Source organism: Cucurbita pepo, chromosome LG09 (genome assembly GCF_002806865.2).
Source record: "Cucurbita pepo subsp. pepo cultivar mu-cu-16 chromosome LG09, ASM280686v2, whole genome shotgun sequence".
Taxonomy (NCBI): Eukaryota; Viridiplantae; Streptophyta; class Magnoliopsida; order Cucurbitales; family Cucurbitaceae; genus Cucurbita; species Cucurbita pepo.
In genome coordinates this window covers 422,737-442,017 of record NC_036646.1, presented here as the reverse complement: position 1 = coordinate 442,017, position 19,281 = coordinate 422,737, and the positions used below count along the sequence as shown (strand labels likewise).

The 19,281-nt window shown below is 36.3% G+C and overlaps 4 protein-coding genes and 2 non-coding genes across 6 annotated transcripts; all 6 read left to right on the top strand.

The window, feature by feature from the left end:
- The first annotated feature begins 637 nt into the window (after positions 1–637).
- On the top strand, positions 638–3,816 carry LOC111802668 (mediator of RNA polymerase II transcription subunit 36a-like). Its single transcript, XM_023687114.1, has 7 exons — positions 638–790; positions 1,155–1,465; positions 1,749–1,844; positions 1,937–2,014; positions 2,097–2,273; positions 3,295–3,363; positions 3,453–3,816. The coding sequence occupies exons 1-7, from the start codon at positions 775–777 to the stop codon at positions 3,627–3,629; spliced, it is 924 nt and encodes a 307-aa protein (XP_023542882.1). The 5' UTR covers positions 638–774; the 3' UTR covers positions 3,630–3,816.
- Positions 2,465–2,536, top strand: LOC111802788. The gene has a single exon (XR_002816322.1). It is a non-coding gene; the product is annotated as a small nucleolar RNA snoR60 (small nucleolar RNA).
- On the top strand, positions 3,084–3,155 carry LOC111802789. Its single transcript, XR_002816323.1, has one exon. It is a non-coding gene; the product is annotated as a small nucleolar RNA snoR60 (small nucleolar RNA).
- An 803-nt stretch (positions 3,817–4,619) lies between the features above and the next one.
- On the top strand, positions 4,620–6,834 carry LOC111801991. The gene is made up of 5 exons (XM_023686247.1): positions 4,620–4,754; positions 5,462–5,557; positions 5,635–6,054; positions 6,155–6,186; positions 6,263–6,834. Exons 2-5 carry the CDS (start codon positions 5,494–5,496, stop codon positions 6,458–6,460), a joined length of 714 nt encoding a protein of 237 aa, XP_023542015.1. The 5' UTR covers positions 4,620–4,754; positions 5,462–5,493; the 3' UTR covers positions 6,461–6,834.
- A 986-nt stretch (positions 6,835–7,820) lies between these two features.
- LOC111801650 (proline--tRNA ligase, chloroplastic/mitochondrial) lies at positions 7,821–12,873 on the top strand. The gene is made up of 11 exons (XM_023685712.1): positions 7,821–8,282; positions 8,383–8,439; positions 8,527–8,637; positions 8,805–8,891; positions 8,987–9,100; positions 9,193–9,399; positions 10,202–10,339; positions 10,764–10,925; positions 11,328–11,527; positions 12,156–12,239; positions 12,347–12,873. Exons 1-11 carry the CDS (start codon positions 7,938–7,940, stop codon positions 12,486–12,488), a joined length of 1,647 nt encoding a protein of 548 aa, XP_023541480.1. The 5' UTR covers positions 7,821–7,937; the 3' UTR covers positions 12,489–12,873.
- Positions 12,874–12,982: 109 nt separating this feature from the next.
- On the top strand, positions 12,983–18,108 carry LOC111801649 (probable receptor-like protein kinase At5g24010). The gene is made up of 3 exons (XM_023685711.1): positions 12,983–13,063; positions 13,163–13,252; positions 15,102–18,108. Exon 3 carries the CDS (start codon positions 15,250–15,252, stop codon positions 17,884–17,886), a length of 2,637 nt encoding a protein of 878 aa, XP_023541479.1. The 5' UTR covers positions 12,983–13,063; positions 13,163–13,252; positions 15,102–15,249; the 3' UTR covers positions 17,887–18,108.
- The last annotated feature ends 1,173 nt before the right edge of the window (positions 18,109–19,281 follow it).

Genomic DNA, 19,281 nt, shown 5'->3' with positions numbered 1-19,281 from the left:
AATCCTAATTTATTTCAATTTTTTCTTTTAATTTATATATTTTTTAACATTTTTTTTCTTCCATTAAACTATTTATTTCATTACATTAAATTGGTTGAATTATATTCATTTTCACTTTAGAATATAGAAATTGAATATGTAAAGTTATTCCGAAAATTAAAATCTAATCTCTGTAATTCTAAAAATTAGAATTAATGTTTTTTTATTTGTTAAAATCATTCTAAAAACTTCCTAAAATTTTAAAAATTATAAATTATTCATGAGGTTTTATCGAGCCATAATTATATATAATTTTTTTTAATATGATAAGACTAAATTTCAACCTTCATCGTAATTTAACTTAAAAAAAAAAAAAAACTTTTATATATATTTTATTGGTTTAGAAAAATCTATTATAAAAGGAACGAAGCCCATCGGTTAGGGATGCCCTTACACAACCAAGAGGAACGGGGCCTCCATGAATCTATGTAAGCCCATTCGACAGTCCATTATCCAACACGACGTTATTGGGCCTTTTGCCTTCGGCCCATCAACTAATGGGAACCAGTGGCATTTTTGAAAATAAACAGCAATTATGCTTTACATTGCAAAAGTGAAACCCTAGGTTACCGCCCCCAAAACCTTATTTCTGAACCCGGTCCTCTTATTGCCGCCGCACGCAACCCCTATAAATTTAAAACCCTTAACCAGCGTCCTTTACTTCGTCCCCGCGCTCTGTTGTTCTAAAACCCTAGTGGAAACTATCCTTCGGCGCTCGCTCTTTCGGTCACTGAAATGAGACCTCCCCGAGGTACGTACGAGAAACAAGTAGAGGTTTTACTCTTTTTGTCTACGATTGTTCGTTTGTTTTTGGATTTTGAAAAAGATCCGTTGAATACAATGGAGAAGAATGTTTGTAACTTCATGTATTGTTGGTCTGTTTTGTTTTGCTAGTTGAGCGCGTATGAGCTTTTCCATTCTTACTACTTACTGAACTACTATAAAATATCGTTTACTGCTTGGTCGATTGTTTGCTCCAGCTCTTTAGTTTACTCTGTTTTCTTGGAGTTGTCTAGCTTTCGTGTTCTTTTAATATCTTGATTTTTTTAAATATTTCGAAGCGTGTGTTTCACTTTGCACGAGTCGTTTAATTTTAATAAGTTTGATATGTGCAGGCCGCGGTGGTGGTGGTGGATTTAGAGGAAGGGGTGATGGAGGCAGGGGTGGTAGAGGCAGAGGTGGCGGTGGCAGTGGAGGTAGAGGTTTCGGTGGAGGCAGAGGTATGGCAAGCCGCGGTGGCGGTCGCGGAGGTGGAAGAGGTCGCGGTGGAGGAAGAGGAGGTGGTATGAAGGGTGGAAGCAAAGTTGTCGTTGAACCCCACAGACACGAAGGTATTTTCATTGCCAAGGGTAAAGAAGATGCTCTTGTCACTAAGAACATGGTCTCTGGTGAATCCGTGTACAATGAGAAGAGAATATCCGTACAGGTGATCCACGTCAAACAGTATTATGGCCCTTTAAATGCCTTACGCCTTAATATTTTTTAGTTTCAAGAACTTCGATGACTAGTGTTTGATATACTGTTCTGTGATGATTTCTAGTTAGCATTATAATGTCCGAATAGGTGGTGAATGTTGATATTTTTGTTGCTCGAATCATTTATACATCGACCATTGTTACTTCAATGGCCGCGTAAGTATATAGCTGTGTTCGCTAGTTGCCTTTAAGCTGTATGCATAGCTAATTGAATTATATGTTCTGCTCTTCCAGAATGAAGATGGAACAAAAATTGAATACAGAGTATGGAACCCATTCAGGTCCAAGTTGGCTGCTGCCGTTCTTGGTGGTGTTGATGACATATGGATTGTAAGTGCTACCACCTCATATTTGGTGTTCTAGTCTTTTATGTGTTACTCCTCGTTTTCAAACTTTTTAATGTGTAAACGTACGTTCTGTAGAAACCTGGTGCTCGAGTGCTGTATCTTGGTGCTGCTTCAGGAACAACTGTGTCTCACGTCTCAGATGTTGTTGGACCTGTAAGTAGTTATTTAAGGAGTATCTTCAGTAATTTTCATGAAGTAAAGGGTTATTAACAATTGTTGCTGCTTTGATTTGCAGTCTGGTATAGTGTATGCCGTTGAATTCTCCCATAGAAGTGGTAGAGATTTAGTCAACATGGCTAAGAAGCGTACTAATGTTATTCCCATCATTGAAGATGCCAGACATCCAGCCAAGTACCGAATGTTGGTTGGTATGGTGGATGTTATCTTTTCGGATGTTGCTCAGCCAGACCAGGTTCGTATCTCTTCTTTTTATGTGTTATCATTGTATGTGAACAACATCAACATAGCTGAAATTTGATGTCGTAGTTCCTTTGTTTATATAATAAATAGAATCTATCTGTTGTTTCTTTTACCTTACTTTTTAACACCTTTTGATGCAATTTTATCATTTTAATCTTCATGCCTTTTTATCCTTCAATTATTTAGCATATGACGATTTGCTCGGATTCCCCTTCAAGACTTCTTGAATGATGCAAAATTCGAGTTTCTGATGCTTTAAAAAACTTTCTTTTTAATTTTTATTTTCGTTTGTTTTTTTTTCTAAATTGCATCGTTCTTCCACAACTTGTGGTTGGAGTTCTCAATTTCATTTCTTCATTTTTCTATTACCCACGGAATATTTTTGTCATCATATTTTTCCCTTCATTGATTTAAACATAGTTATTGCATTCACTTCAATTTCACTTCTACCTCTTTTTTGTTTAGTAGAGAAGGCTATGACCGTTGCTGATACTTGAAATCAAAGTGCTCTGTTTTTGTATTTTTATTTATATTTGGAGTTTTTGTAGTGCTCTTGTTGCGATACATTCTTAATCAATATATTATATTATCTCTATATGCCCACCTACCCAATGATAATCTCTATGGTGTGTAAGCTTTGGGAAATGAGTTGTAATGTGACGGTGCTGCAAATTTTAAGCTTTCAATTCACATAATTTTCACTTAATAATTTATTTCTTGCTTCTGGTTATCCTGCAGGTATATTTTCCTCCGTACATAGTTCTTATCATATTTTTTACCTTTTAGGCTCTTCCTCTTTTCTTAGCATGTGATGAACTACTCGGATTCCCCTTCAAGACTTCTTGAATGATGCACAAACCGAGTTTCTGATGTGTCCTAGAATTTCCTATTTTCTAAAACCCTTCATCAGTTCTGACTTTTTTAGTCTTCTTGCTTGGCTAATTAATTCTTTGAACCTACGAACTTGTCTACATCTTGATTCTTACATTGACCTCTTTACTTTTTCAACGCAGGCAAGAATTTTGGCCCTTAATGCATCCTATTTTCTAAAAGCCGGTGGCCATTTTGTCATATCAATCAAGGTGAGTGAATGAATTGCCCTTTTTTTTAAAAGCGAAACATGGCGTAATCCATGAACAGAAAATGATATATTTCATATTGAACTTTGCAGGCCAACTGTATCGACTCAACCGTTCCAGCAGAGGCAGTGTTTGCAAGTGAAGTGAACAAGCTAAAGGCAGACCAGTTCAAACCCACAGAGCAAGTGACTCTTGAACCATTCGAGCGAGACCATGCTTGTGTTGTTGGTATCTATCGAGCACCAAAGAAGCAGAAGCCTGCTGCTTAGACAGTGAAGCGAACAACCAGGGTTTTGTTTTCTTATGGATGATTTATAGATAGCTCATAGCTGTAGTTTATCCATGTTTCTTATTTGATGATGATGTCTTGTAGCCAATTACTTTTAAAATACAATGTGAGTGAACGCTTATGTTTCTGATAATTTTGGTGATTATTTAAGTACTGAATTTGCTACCTTTTCTCTCCCTTTTTTGTACATTCTTGTATTCCTAGATTAAATTACAAGTTTGGTCTATGGTTTTTGAAACGTTATTTTTAGTTCTGGTTGGATGAATTTATTATAACAATAGCAATCAAATTTATAATTTATCACTCTCTAAATTTTTTTGAACGGTAAAGATGTACTAATTACTGTCTTTTAAATTTTGTGCAAGTATTCATAAATCATCTATGTCGATTAAATATATTTTTATTATTTTAAAAACAATTTTTTTTTATTTAAAAATAATTGAACTTAGATAATCTACCGAAAACAAAGCTTGATAATTGATCTTATTGTTGAGTATTATACATTACTAGAGATGTAGGAAATTTTCCACCTAATTTTTAATCAAATTTATTTCTTTTTAATATCATTCTGTCCCCTATGCTTGAATTTTATTTTTACAAGGAGTGTATGATGGAATACTGTTCTATACTCTATATTTTTATTTTTAAAAGCTTCATAATTAATTATATTCATAAATAAAAAATATTCTCCTGCCACTATAAATCATTAGACAATTGTTTTGGTTTTAATGGAAGTAAAAAAAACTCTTCTTTACGTCTCATTTATAATTAATTTAGAGAAAAAAAAAAGGAATTACTTTTCCTGTTAAAGAAACAAATTCCCAAAATTCTATCAACGGTCATTCTATCCGTAAAGGAAAATATTTATGGTTCCAAGTAATAATGTACTCAAACGAAGGGTATTAATGTAAAAGCACTGGAAAAGAAAAGTTACCGTTGGAGACGCGTTGCCGATATTTAAGTAGGGTCCCGTTCAAGGACTTCTTACTTTTGCAACGAACTAAAAACTCGAAAAAACTGCTACAAAATTTTCCAGAAGAAATTTAAGAAAGTCGAGAGGAAGATCAAGGGATTTCTCGCAACTGGTAGTCGAATCTTCTTAATTGTGAGTTTCTCCCTGAACTCTGCTACTTGAGGCATATTTTTCTTCCTTTTACATTGAAATTTCAAATATCAATTTCTCTCGTATGTCGAATCTTCTCTGTTTGATTTCTGTATGTTCCCGAGTTTAACTGTGAAACTGATGAACAGCAAGAAATTGACGAGAAGTGATAAACAAGATTTTAGGGTTTCTTTTGGACGAAGTTTTTCTGTTCCTGTAAATTTATTATTCTTTACTTTACCAATGTCGTCCACGGATGATGAAATGAAATGAAAAACTTGAGTAATTTCATTAATGTAAATAGGGAATGTCGTCCACGGAGGATGAAATGAAATGAAAAACTTGAGTAATTTCATTAATGTAAATAGGGCTTGTTCTGTATGTACTTTTTTCTTCCTGTGGGAAATATCTGATTCTCTGTTTTTGAGATTGCGAAGCAAGGATTTTCATACCTAATTGAGAATGAAAATTAAAAACAGGTGAAACATTACCCTTAGGCAATTTTCATGCATGATCGGCTGATTTTCATTTCGTAACCTTGAATTATGTACCGATTTATATAGGATATTCAATTTGTTTCTCTGTTACTTGAGTCCTTGAGTCCTTGAGTCCTTGTGCTTTTATTTCAAGGGGTCAACATGTAGCATGTAAGCCCTTTGCCTTGATTTCATCGTTAAATTTCAAACTCGGTTCGATTCTTCCATTCGCAGGATATAATATACATTTCTGCAGCATCAACAACATGGCAATGACATTGCAAAATGGCGGTGTTCTTCAGGATGAGAATCACAATGTTCACTATAATGGTTGGAGTTAAAGCCTTCTTTGGATCATTCTAAACCTATTTTTGTAATCTTGTTTAACATTGTTATTTGCATCACAGGACCCTCCGTTGCAGGGAAGGCTAATGCCATGAATTCACAAAGAAAAAGTGGGGTTAGTGGGCGAAAGCCCCTTGGCGATCTATCAAATTCAAGAACGCCAGTCCTAAACCAGTCATTAAAATGGCAGAACACAAAGAATCTCACGTTCATTGATGAAGAAAACTGTGTAGGAAAAAAGAAAAACATACTGAAGGGCTCTGAGAGAATACAGAAGGGTACTCGAAAAGTCCTTTCAGATATTTCAAATTCTGGAAAGCCAAACCTTCAAGAGGCCTCAAAGAAGAAGCAGAACCTGAAGTTGAGCACTGTAAGAGAAGAATTGATCCATCAGGAGCGCTTCCTGCACAATCATCAAGAGTGCATTAAATCAAGAAATTGCGCTGTGGAGAAGGATCAATTTCTAAGCATCGTTGGACTTGGTATGGTCATAAAGTCTTGACATCTATCTAGAAAGTCCATGTTTATTTGTTATTTCTTGTGGTTTTTTTGTTCTTATCTTTTGTTTTTGTTGTCATTTAGATCTCCCCAAGGAGGTGAAGATGGATAGAAAGGTCAGTTTTTGAATCTTTTCCTTCTTAGTTTTGTATAGAGCAAAAACATGACCCAGATGCAATTTTTTGGTTGCAGCCTGATAGTCCATTGAAGCTCAAGGAGATGGCGGAATTGGAGATTTTCGATCGATCTCCGAAGAAGTTGTGTCTATTTGGAAGGGGAAGGCTTGACTCATCACCGCCTTGCAAGTCCCCAAAATCACCTTCAGTGGATACCTTTTCACTCTGGAAGGACAGTGACAGTATTAATTTCACGTTGATAAAGACCCCATAAGCCGCGCCCCCCTCTGAGCTTTCATCTGGAATGGGAAGGTTGGTGGCAAACGTTCACTGCTTTGATTGAGATGAAGATTATAGAATTCTCTCTATGGATGCTTATTAATTTTGGAAAGATTGTAGATTTTAGGAAATATTGTATTTGAAATGTTTTTGTTCTGTGTTTTGATTGAGATGAAGAAGATTATCATCATCTCAAATATTCTTTCTTGATGAAGGTCATCTGGAAAGATTGTAATGGAACATGATCTTTGTTTTTGATTGAGATGAAGGCTGTTTTCATCTTATAGATTCTAATATATATGTTCCTTTTGGCTTAGTTCTGTACACAACACTTGGCAGTTCTGAAATTTTGTTGTGTGTTTTGACTGAGATGAAGAAATTCTAATGGAACTTTAATCTCATCTGGAAAGATTGTAATGGAATTTTCGATCCAAGGTACGTACAACAAGGTAGGTACATATAATCAACTGTGCTATGAATGAAGATTGTGTTGATATAGGTAATCCATTTATTAAGAGCACCAAACGTCGAACAATTCAATTACACCCATATGATAGCATTTGAAGTTAAAGATGATGTTTTTTTAACTGATGTTCAACAATCCCAAAATGACATCTTTAGAACAGAACTATTTATTTATTGTGGGGTTTCAAAAGACATTCTAATGGTGTGCGGAGTAGTAGGACTAGAAATTCTGAATGAATCCCGCTTTCACTTTTTCTATTGTGACTTTCTTTTTTTGCGGGTTTGAACATTCTTGATTGAGCTTAACATAGGGATGGGGAGCGAGTCCTTGACCTACGACGTTACTCCTTTTCCCGATTCAAATAGGTATTAGAGCCTAAAATTATCAAGAAATCTCGCTTTCACTTTTTCTATTGAGATTCTTTTTGTGGGTTTGAACATACTTGATTAAGCTCACACAACGTTACGCTTTTTCTCAATTCAAATCAACATTAGAGCCTGAAATTTTGAAGAAATCCCGCATTNTTTTTTTTTTTTTTTTTTTTTGGTTTGAACATACTTCATTGAGCTCACACAGAGATAGGAAGCAGAGTCTTGCCCAACAACGTTACACCTTTGCCCATCGGCATTACAGCTTTGAGGAATTCATTTGAGATTCATCTCGAGTTTGATTCATCCTTTCTTTAAATTCAGATGCTTCACTATCTTCATTTGTGGCTGTGTTTCAAAATTAGGCAAATGGGAAGCAGGCCAGGCCCATTGGGCCATTTTAGGAAGCCCACAGATCAAAATTGCCAGGCCCATTGGGCTATTTTAGGAAGCCCACTTGATCAAAATTGTAAAGATGATGATCATCATCAATCACGCACGATCAACGGTGGAAAGGGTTGCAAGTACAGTAGATTTGGCAACGCTGAATCGCTTACTAGCCAAACCTCATCTCCCTCCTCTCGGCTTGCACTTCGCGGCCTCCCGGTAAGCTTCTGACTTCAAACTACTCCGAAGAAATGGTAGTTTCTCTAAGACTACCTTCGCTCTCCTCTTTGCTTTCCCCAGCCTCTCCTTTCACTTTTTCCAGGCGAGCTCTGGGAATTTCATGGCGGCAGCAACGCCCTTTCCGGTTGCCTCTGCTTGCTCCTGGATTCTCGGTGCGAAGCTCGTCTACCGGGACCGAAATTCATGTCGACAACTCGAAGAATCGAGTTCCGGAAGGGGCTATCACGCCTCGGTCACAGGACTTCAATGCTTGGTATTTGGATATTATTGCTAACGCTGAGCTCGCGGATTATGGCCCTGTTCGAGGTACCATGGTTATTCGTCCCTATGGTTACGCCATATGGGAAGCAATACAGGTGGTGGAATCTATAATATGTGTTTATTTTGACTGGAATGTTCGTGCTGTGTATTTCAGCTTTTCTTGTGTGTGTAATCGGATGATGAATTCTGTTGTAGGAATATCTGAATGTTAAGTTCAAGGAGACTGGTCACGAGAATATGTACTTTCCGCAGGTGTGGCTCTGGGGCATTTAAGAGTGCTAATGTGAATTCTGTATATGCTGAAAATGTAAATGATGGAATCTCTGATTTTTGCTCCAGTTTATACCATACTCATTCATTGAGAAGGAAGCGAGTCATGTCGAGGGGTTTAGTCCGGAGTTAGCTCTTGTAACCATTGGAGGAGGGAAAGAACTTGAAGAGAAGCTTGTGGTACGTAGACTTAGCAAAGCTATTGGTCCGCCCTTTTCCAGTTTTTCACCTTATTATATCTTGATGTTGATACGTTGCATTGACTAAATTGGAAATGGATATTAATCCTCAATAAACGGTGACCTGAGGTTTGGTTTTGATTGTTGGGTTGCCTGAGGCTTTGGCAGGTTCGACCTACGAGTGAAACTATTGTGAATCACATGTTTACACAGTGGATTCATAGTCACCGTGATCTTCCCTTGATGATTAATCAGGTTAGATGATTTGCCACATTGTGAGAAGATTTTAGTTATCTTCGGCTTTTATGTTATCCTTATTCATTACCTGTTCTTTTGTGTATTTGGTGTAGTGGGCGAATGTTACTAGATGGGAGATGCGGACGAAGCCCTTTGTAAGAACTCTTGAATTTCTGTGGCAGGAGGGTCATACTGCTCATGCCAGTCCAGAAGAGGCAGAAAAAGAGGTATATCTGATGCATCCAATACTACTTTGTTGCTTCCTTTTTTTCTAATCATATATATCCTTTTCAGTAAGGAATTTGATGCTGCATTGCAGGCTATTCAGATGATTGACATATATACAAAATTTGCTTACGAGCAAGCGGCAATACCTGTTATTGCAGGTCGAAAATCAAAGGTGGAGACATTTGCTGGTGCAGACAAGACTTATACAATAGAGGCCATGATGGGGGATCGAAAAGCACTTCAGGCAGGAACCAGCCACAACCTTGGGCAAAACTTTTCTCGTGCTTTTGGAACACAGGTATTTTGGCAAATCATTGAAATTTCTTCCGACTTAAATACACTTGGTAATTGCTATAATAGTCGTTGAGATATATTTTTGTTATTTCATTGTTGCACATGCACCATTGTTGTTCCTATTGTACTTTGGTGATGTGGAAACCCTAGCCATGTGAATCTAAGAACCCTCACAAGCGCATGGATATCAAACCCTTAGTTCACAAATTAAAAAATCCCAAATCTAATTGATTTCATTCCGAATGGTTGCAACTCTTGGGAATTTGATCTAACATCTTTATTGAAGAATAAAACCTTTAGATCACTCCAAGGGAAAGTAAGATCTCGATTACTTTGTTGATTGAATATCTCAAGGCAAAAACACTTTCCAAGTATAATTTACAAAGATAACATACATGGCTTTATATAACCTAAAAATGAAAACCCTTAACCTTCTACGAGGCATTTCAAGAGTAACTTTCATACTTTACGGCCATTATTAGCCCCTATGTAAATTTAACTTAATATAAATAAAAAGTCTTAAAAATACATTAAAGAAACATCATAACTCTAGATTATCGTCCACTCAAAATGTGTAATCATCTAAAAATAAATGAAGCCCATATTTCTTGAAGTTCATATTGCATAATTGAGATGTCTTAGTTCCATATCATTTGACCTCAATTTGATTTCTATATTTTGTTTTGTTTGTTAAGATGGTTCATAAATGCCCCTTTGAAACATTCAACCAAAACATTATTTGATGTCTGACATACTATATTGCACTGTCAATGTGAATTGAGTTACTGAAACAATTACCTGAGTAGTTCACCGATGAAAATGGACAAAGGCAACATGTATGGCAGACATCATGGGCAATTAGTACACGTTTTGTTGGAGGAATTATTATGACTCATGGAGATGATGGAGGTTTAATGCTTCCACCAAGGCTTGCTCCAATACAGGTATAGATATGAGTCTACAATTTTTATTTTGTTGAGCATTACCATGTTTGCACGGTTTTGAATGAGAGAAAAATGTTGGCAATCCTCTTTTTGACTATGGCTCTCCCATTCCGGTTGTTATTTTTCTTTTTGTTACTTCGAAAGTAGTTAGCTTTGAGCCACTTGAATTTTCTATTTTATCCATAAATATTTATAGAATCCTAAAAAAAGATGAAGTATATTTAATGACAATATGATATTGAAGTGACTAAAGAATAGGTGCATAACATGGTTGTCATATGTCCTAACTTTTTGAAAACTTGAGAATGGTAGAAAGAACTTCTGATAATGCCGGCNTTTTTTTTTTTTTTTTTTTTTTTTTTTTTTTTTGAGTCGACCGGTCGGTTCTAACAAATATCTTTATATGTGCCTTACTTATATCTAGGTGGTAATCATACCAATCTGGAAGAAAGAAGGTGTTAAAGCAGAAGTTCTTAATGCTGCTGCTTCTGTAGAAGTAAATCTTCGAACGGCAGGAATAAAGGTTAAACTCGATAATTCTGAACAGAGAACTCCAGGATGGAAATTCAATTTCTGGGAGATGAAGGTTGGTGCTTAACTGCATATTTTTTATGATTAAGATCAATGTCTGACAGTTCTATTACCCTCAGGTTAGGACCATATTGTCTGAAAAGCAAACCCTAATGTTCAATTTTTTAACAGACTGGTTATCTGCCAGTAGATATTCGCTTTCTCTGTTATAATTTCTGTATTTTTTATTATTATTTTCACAACTTAGAATCTAGTTTTAAAAAGAGTATTCTGTAGTGTAGGTTGGTTGGCTACCATTTTTTTTACAGGATGTATGCATGTCTGTTCTTGATAGTTTTGAGTGACCCAATTCCCTTTTTAGCTCCATTATTTTCACCTAGATTTTGGCTTCCTCCCTCCTTGTATTTGTTGCTATTAACTTGAAATCAAATGTCTGTAACTAGACTTGGATTTGTAGGGCGTTCCTTTGAGGATTGAGATTGGTCCCAAGGATGTTGCAAATCAAAGTGTGGTTATTTCTAGGAGAGATATTCCTGGAAAGCAAGGGAAAGTTTTTGGGATATCCATGGAACCTTCTATTTTAGAAGCTTATGTGAAAGACACGTTGGATGAAATCCAATCATCTCTTCTGGAACAAGCAAAAACTTTTCGTGACAGGTGCTTTCTTACTTTCATATGTTAGGGATGTTTCTTATTAAGTATATAAATCTACGTTCAGTTACATTTATCCTTTGCGAATTGAAGCAATTGAATGTTGAGTAGCATGCTTCTTGCAAATTGTAGTACAACATTACATACTTAGGTGGTTGAATGTAAATATATTCTGTTGAATTGTGAGGTTCAAGAAAATTGTTCCTATCTTCACCCTCATTTTCTTCCTGTCCCCGTCCTTCGCNCCCCCCCCCCCCCCCCTCCCGTTTTCACCAAATTCATGTAGTTTCATTATATTTGAAAGGAAAGAAGGTAGGGAATGAATGGTGTGCTTCACAGTTCTCATTTCAATAATTATCGTGGTAATCACATTCTTGATCAAAATTTGACGGTCATAAATAGTGGCTTAATGCATTCTCTGCACTTTTTTCATCTAAAACAAACAAAATTTTGGTTAATCTAACAGCACAATTAATTTAACAGGGTATCAGCTCTAAAGCTGTCACGGGACTGAAATGTTTTGTTTTTTTTTTTGTGTACTTGATAATTATTTCATCTTAGTATATGAAAAACCTGCATTTCCCGCCCTTTTCATAAGATTTACATTAATTTATTATTGACCTCCTTTTTGCAGTAACGTTGTGGATGTGAGTTCATATAATGAACTTAAAGAGGCGATCTCCCAGGGAAAATGGGCTAGGGGCCCTTGGTCAGCTAGGTATGCTTATTTTCAATTCTTGAGTTTTGTAGATAATGAACGTTGTGGATGTATTTTTGTGCATAATTTTGCTTGCTTCTGTATGGTCTTCTTCATCGTATTTGCAGTGACAAAGATGAGTTGAAAGTTAAAGAAGAAACAGGAGCAACAATTAGGTGCTTTCCTTTTGAACAGCCACAGGGACCTAAAACATGCTTGATGACCGGTAACGCTGCGGAGGAAGTTGCCATTTTTGCGAAGTCTTATTGAGATATAATTTCAACTCGACTTAAAAGGCGGCCAAGTCTTACTCATTTGGCTCTTTAATCACATTGTGTACACTCTCTTTAAGGTCATGCTAAATTCACCGGAAGGGAGCCGCCTCCTCTATCAACTCTTCTGAGGCAAAGGCTAAGCTACCTGGTTAGTATGCCATGTATCTTCTGAAGTTGGACGTATTTTGTTCTCTGCCTGCCTAATTCTCTTCTTTGGTGGCTCAATCCTTCATTTTTGAAGCAGTATTTAAGCGATGGATTTATGTATGGATTAACTGTCTCATTAAATTGTCTCAGTTTCATGTTTCATAACATGAGTTTGCTGTTATTTTGTTGAATATTTGACCCTTCAGTAAATTTTTTCTATTTCTTCTGTCCAAGGAAACAACTTCAGTATTCTCACTTGAATTTGGCATAAATGTAATTCCTAGAATTTTTGGATTGAAATCTATTCCTGTACATTGGCTCACTTGAATGGACAAAAGAAAAGAGAAAGAACACAAGACCATGAACTTCTTATTGGGGACTTCATGTTTCCAACATGGTTGGTCATCTACAGTAATGAATCAGGTTCTCTCTTTAAATTATGCAATGCATTTCCAGTTTTACATGATAAAGCTAGTGGAGTGAAAATTTAGAGACTGATTGTTAACGCGTTTCACTTTAAAGGTTTCACACATAAGTCGTGTTTGATGTTGTAGCCGAACACGACACGAGGGACCAAGAGGCATCTTGAACAAGTTTGAAGCTTTGAGAAGTGTAAGTTTCTTTTCTTCTAATATCCTTAATACTCCATCATCCTGCTTCCCTTCAATCATGGCAAAGATAGATAAGGAGAGAGTCCAAAAGGTGATGTGATTATAATTAGAATAGAAGGACGCATAAGGAAAAATTAGAAAGAATTTTGCTTGCTAATGAAAATGATACCCACCCACCCACCCACCCACTATCTTGGGGCCCACACTTCCCATTCCCACCACCCAAACTTCCCTATCGCCACCATACACTGTCTACTTGAGTCGGAAAATACTTTTCTAAAATGCCACCTCACAATAGCCATAAAGTTGTTGGATTGGATTACACCCCATTCCCATCCCCACATTATTCCAAAATAAATAGAATGAAATAAATGTTTGGCTTTAAACTATTGCCATTATTGATTTAATACTTAATAATTGTTTATTTTATTTTATTGAGTTTTGTATCTGATTCATAAATCTAGTAGGGAGCTCGAGAATAAGTTTCATGAGTAGTTTCTTCTTTAAGAGTTGATTTAGGGACTTGAACAATAAGATTCCACCACTTCACAAACTCGAGAGGAACTTAGTTCATATTAGATTGTAGATAAATCATTCATTAGCGACTAGAGGTACACTTAACGTGTAAGATATAAGTATATGACATATTTTCTTTTTAACTCAATTGTGATTATGAATAACTCGGGAAAGATTGACTTGCATGTAATGATTATATGCATGAATACTACTGTCATACAACATATAAATGTCTCTAGGTTTAGAGTAGAGTTAGATAGAATCATTGAATAAAAATTTATTGAATTGAATTTAATATTAATAATCAGAAAATTTAGTTGAAAGAAAATTTTGATAAATTTACCTCAAGTATGTAATTAAATATATTTGGATAAGATTCAAATATATATTACATAGTTTTTAATGTTTGCAAAAATAATAATAAGTTATTTGTGTCAAATACTCTTAAAAAAAATTCCCCTCTTTTTAGTAGTTCTTAGTATAAACTATTGAAAACTTGACCTAGTTCGAAACTATTGTATTTTTTTTATTTAGTCCTAAATAATTAAAAGATAGCTGTAAATTTGTTCCTACCAATAAAGGTGTGGAATAACTTAGATTTAGTTTGGCCATATCTTATATGATTAATATTTTAACAAATTAAGTTATTTTTAAGCTTTTATTTAAGTTTTTGATAATTTACTTATAAATTATAAGGTAATCTTTTTTTTCTTTCTTTTAATTAGTATTTACATTTTTTAAAAAATATTAACTTGATTTTGGGTAATATTTACGTCAAACTTTCTTTGGCTATTCTTTCTCTAGGGATTATCTATGGAAAGTTTAAATGAAAGAATTATGACGATTTATTGAGAAGCATGGTTTGTGAGAAAGTTAAAGTAATCTTAATTGCATTATTATTAAGAGATTAGAAGGGTTGAAAGATGTGTTCCCAAGTTGTTAAAATCATATCTTTTTAATTAATCTCGGCTTCAATTAAACACATTAGAAGTCTCCCTACCACCATAATGCCAAAATAGCCCTTCAAACCACTATTTTGTATGCTTTGTGTATTCCACTATCCTCCCCCACTTCCATACTTTGGTCATCCAAATATGAGTGCAAATAATCATTTCTCATGCCAAAAATTCAACCCTAAAAGTGTGCATTATTATAATTTATTAACACCCAAGATTTAATTTAATTACCCGTTACCTTACTACAGTCCTATCGAACTCGGGCGGCTGTTTTCTCTTTTATATTAATGATTTAGTCCGCTTTTAACTTCAGGATAGAATGACATTTGAATGAGAGATTTAAACATCTGATATCTTACTCGATGATATATACTTCAGGATAGAGTGGAGCGGTGGATAATTGAGAATTTGACCCTAAAAAAGATCCTAAGATGTGGAGAGAGCAAGGAGGAAGTAGGTGATGGTCTCATGTTATGCTATCCCTTTTGAGAAAATATGCATTACAACATTATAACAACTGTCAAAGATGAGATTTAAATTGCCCTTATTATTTGGCCTTTCAATTTCTTTCTCTCGCTATCACCTTGCTGTGGCTCCGTTCCCACAGCAAAACATTTCCATTTCCATTTTTTATTCTAAAGCTATACTTCTTCCTTCTCTGCAACACTGTGCGCCTCCCATGGCGATCTCCAAATTCCTCTTTCTCCTTCTTCTTCTCCTTCCCTTTTCTTCTCCTGAGTTTGTTCCCTCTGACATTTTTCTTCTCAGCTGCGGCTCATCCTCCAGTCCCACCTTCTTTAACCGCACCTTCGTCGGCGATTCAGTCAAACCCGCCTCCGACTTTCTCACCGCCGGCCGATCGGTGGCGGTTTCCAACCGAAATCCGCCTCCGGATTCCGAGCCTTTGTATCATACGGCCAGAGTTTTCACCAGCGCCTCAAGCTACAGATTCAACATAAAAAAGAACGGTACTCACTTGGTGCGATTCCATCTTTCGCCATTTTCGGCGCCGGAATTCGCTTTACATTCCGCAAATTTTACTATCTGGGCTAATGGTGCTTTTCTTTGTATCATTTCTCGCGTTAACGATTCTGTGATTAAAGAGTTTATGGTGAGAATTGACACCAATGTGCTTGAAATCGAGTTCAAACCGGTTTCGAGTACACGTTTCGGGTTCGCAAATGCAATCGAGGTATTTTCAGCTCCTAAACAACTCATTACCGATAATGGAGCTAAGCTTGTGGATTCTTATGGAGTTCGAGAATATTATAAACTCACTTCACAAATTTTGGAAACGAAATACAGAATTAACGTTGGGGGTTCTCTGGTGACCCCGTTCAACGACAGCCTATGGAGAACTTGGGTGCCTGACGAGCCTTTTTTGGTATTAAAATCGGCGGCAAAGGTCGCCGCAACTTTTCACGCGCCGAACTATCAGGCCGGTGGCGCTACCAGGGAGGACGCGCCGGACAGCGTTTATATGACATTGCAACAGATGAACAAGGAAAACTCAACTTTGGGTGCAAAATTCAACATCACTTGGAACTTTCCATTGGAATCTAATGACGCGAAGCACTTGATTCGCTTGCATTTCTGTGATATTGTTAGCTCTGCTCTTAATCAGCTGTACTTTAATGTGTATATCAATGGCTATTCTGCATATAGGGATCTGGATTTGTCATCTCTTTCATTTCACCAGCTTTCAACTCCTCTTTATGTTGATTTCATTGTGGATTCTGCTGGTTTTGGGAATATTCAGATAAGTGTTGGACCGTCTGATCTGAGCAGTTCATTGAGATATAATGCGATCTTAAATGGAGCTGAGATCCTGGAAATGGTGAATGCTAAGGATATGTTTTCAGAAGCTGAGAAGAAGAAAAGAAATTTATGGGTTATCGTAGGACCTGCTGTTGGTGGATTTGTTGGTTTATGTTTGGTTGTTGCTGCAATTCTTGCTTTGGCATGCAAGAGGAGGAAGAAGAGGAAGCCGAGGCGGGCCGAGAGTGCAGGTTGGACATCGGTTCAGGCGTATGGAGGAGGCAGTTCTGATAGTAAATTATCAAGGGGATCAACTCTTGCAACATCTTTTGGACCAAATGGATACCACAGCTTGAAGATCCCCTTTGCTGATATTCAATCGGCGACGAACGACTTCGACAAGAGTTTGATCATTGGTTCGGGCGGATTTGGTATGGTTTACAAAGGGGTTCTTAGGGACAATATAAAGGTTGCTGTGAAGAGAGGTGTGCCAGGATCACGTCAGGGCCTGCCTGAATTCCACACTGAGATTGCTATTTTGTCCAAGATTCGACATCACCATCTTGTTTCGCTTGTTGGTTACTGTGATGAACAGTCTGAAATGATACTGGTTTATGAATATATGGAGAAAGGTCCATTGAAAAAGCAATTGTATGGCCCGATTGTCTCACCGTTGTCGTGGAAGCAACGACTCGAAATCTGCATTGGTGCAGCCAGAGGTCTTCACTACCTCCACACTGGTTTTGCACAGGGCATCATCCACCGTGATATCAAGTCGACCAACATTTTGCTGGATGAGAACTATGTTGCTAAAGTTGCAGATTTTGGTCTTTCAAGATCCGGGCCTCGTCTCGATGAAACCCATGTTAGTACTGGAGTTAAAGGCAGCTTCGGCTATCTAGATCCCGAGTATTTTCGAAGACAACAACTAACTGATAAGTCGGATGTCTATTCATTTGGAGTAGTTCTCTTTGAAGTTCTTTGTGCTAGGCCTGCTGTTGATCCATTGCTTGCTAGGGAACAAGTAAATCTTGCGGAATGGGCACTGCATTGGCAAAGGAAAGGCATGCTCGAAAAGATTATCGATCCACATTTGGTCGGGCAAATCAATCCGAGTTCATTGAAGAAGTATGGAGAAACAGCAGAAAAATGTTTGGCTGACTATGGTATTGACAGACCAACCATGGGAGATGTGTTATGGAACTTGGAGTATGTTCTTCAACTACAAGTCGGGATACAGACCGAACCATTGGAACCCGTGGACATCGACGACTCCGACTTCCCAACATCCACAGCAATTCATCCTAGCAACTTGAGGAGACATTCAGATGAAAGTACTGGTAATTATTCAGACATAAGTACAACCAAAGTTTTCTCCCAATTGCTTACTAATGATGGAAGATAGATAGCTTTATGATTGATTCTAAAACATAAGAAGCAATCTGAATAGTCATCATTCTCTTTTCTTACACCATATTTTAGAAGTACCTTAGTTACATTTTACTGTAGGAAAATTACAGCCAAGAGGGTTATCTTGGTTTAATGTTGTGAATTCTGTAGTATTGTAAATTTACCTCCAAATTGAAATGAAACTATATATTATGAGTCGAGAACGAGACTCTGAAAACCTCTCCCTAACAAACGTGTTTTAAAAATCTTGAGGGAAAGCTTGAAGGGGAAAGCCCAAATAGACACAATATCTGTTAGCGGTGGGCTTGGATCGTTATAGAAACTAAGTGGTATTTGTTTCTAGAACGGTGTACGAAAAGAGAAAAGAGGTTGAGAGTGGGCACGTGTGAAAGAAGATGAGCTCTTTCTTTATCTTTCTTTTCCATTGGGAATCTTTTGGTTTGTGACCCAAAGTTGATGTTAGCTGTGACAAAACAAAATATTCCAAGTGATATCATCACGAGACCTAAATAAACGAGTAATTTTGTCTTTTAATGTTTACTTTTTTATTTATTTTATTTATTTTTTAATTGCTTGGCTCGAGTCTCGTATATTATACAAGTTGTCTAAATTAATAGTGATTTCTAAAATTTAATTTTATCTAAATATTTTAAAATTTCAAATATTACAAAATAAATTTAACAAATCCAAAAAAATATCAGTGGATTAAAGGAAAAGACTAATGAATCCGAGCCCAAATGTTAAGGAAGGCACGAGCACGTGGGACCCACTCCTCCAACTCATTTCAGATAATGGCCTTATTACCCATCATCTCCTCGCAACCTGGCACCGACTGCCACGCTAACTGTGCTTCACCTTTCCATTTCTGTAATTTTTCATATTCTCAAGGGCAATTTCGTAGTTACACCTATTTCTTCAATCATTTTAAAAAGGGCAATTTCGTAATTTTCCGTAGTTACACCTAAATTTTAAAATACATTTTTTTAAAAGTAAAATGATGTATGCATTTATTTACATTTTTAAAGTATTTTTTAATATAAAAGTTAATTTAGCTTACTTTACACTCAAAATATTTATATATGGTAATGTCAAATTATCATAAAATATTAAAAAAGATCCAAATTATATTTAAAACTTTATGACCAATAAAATATCGTAGGTTAGAGTGGTCATCGTAGTAATTGTAGTTACTGGAAGTAGGCGATAGACACAAAAATAGACGGTGACGATTGTTATCAGAGTAGTCAGTAATTGTAGTGGTGACGATCATCGACACACGGCGGAATAATGAATGACAACCTCACGATAAAATTTAAAAGTGAAATAGGAGGCTATTTTGGTTATTTTAATATATTAGGAAATTGAGAGACATATTAAGTTAAATATTAAA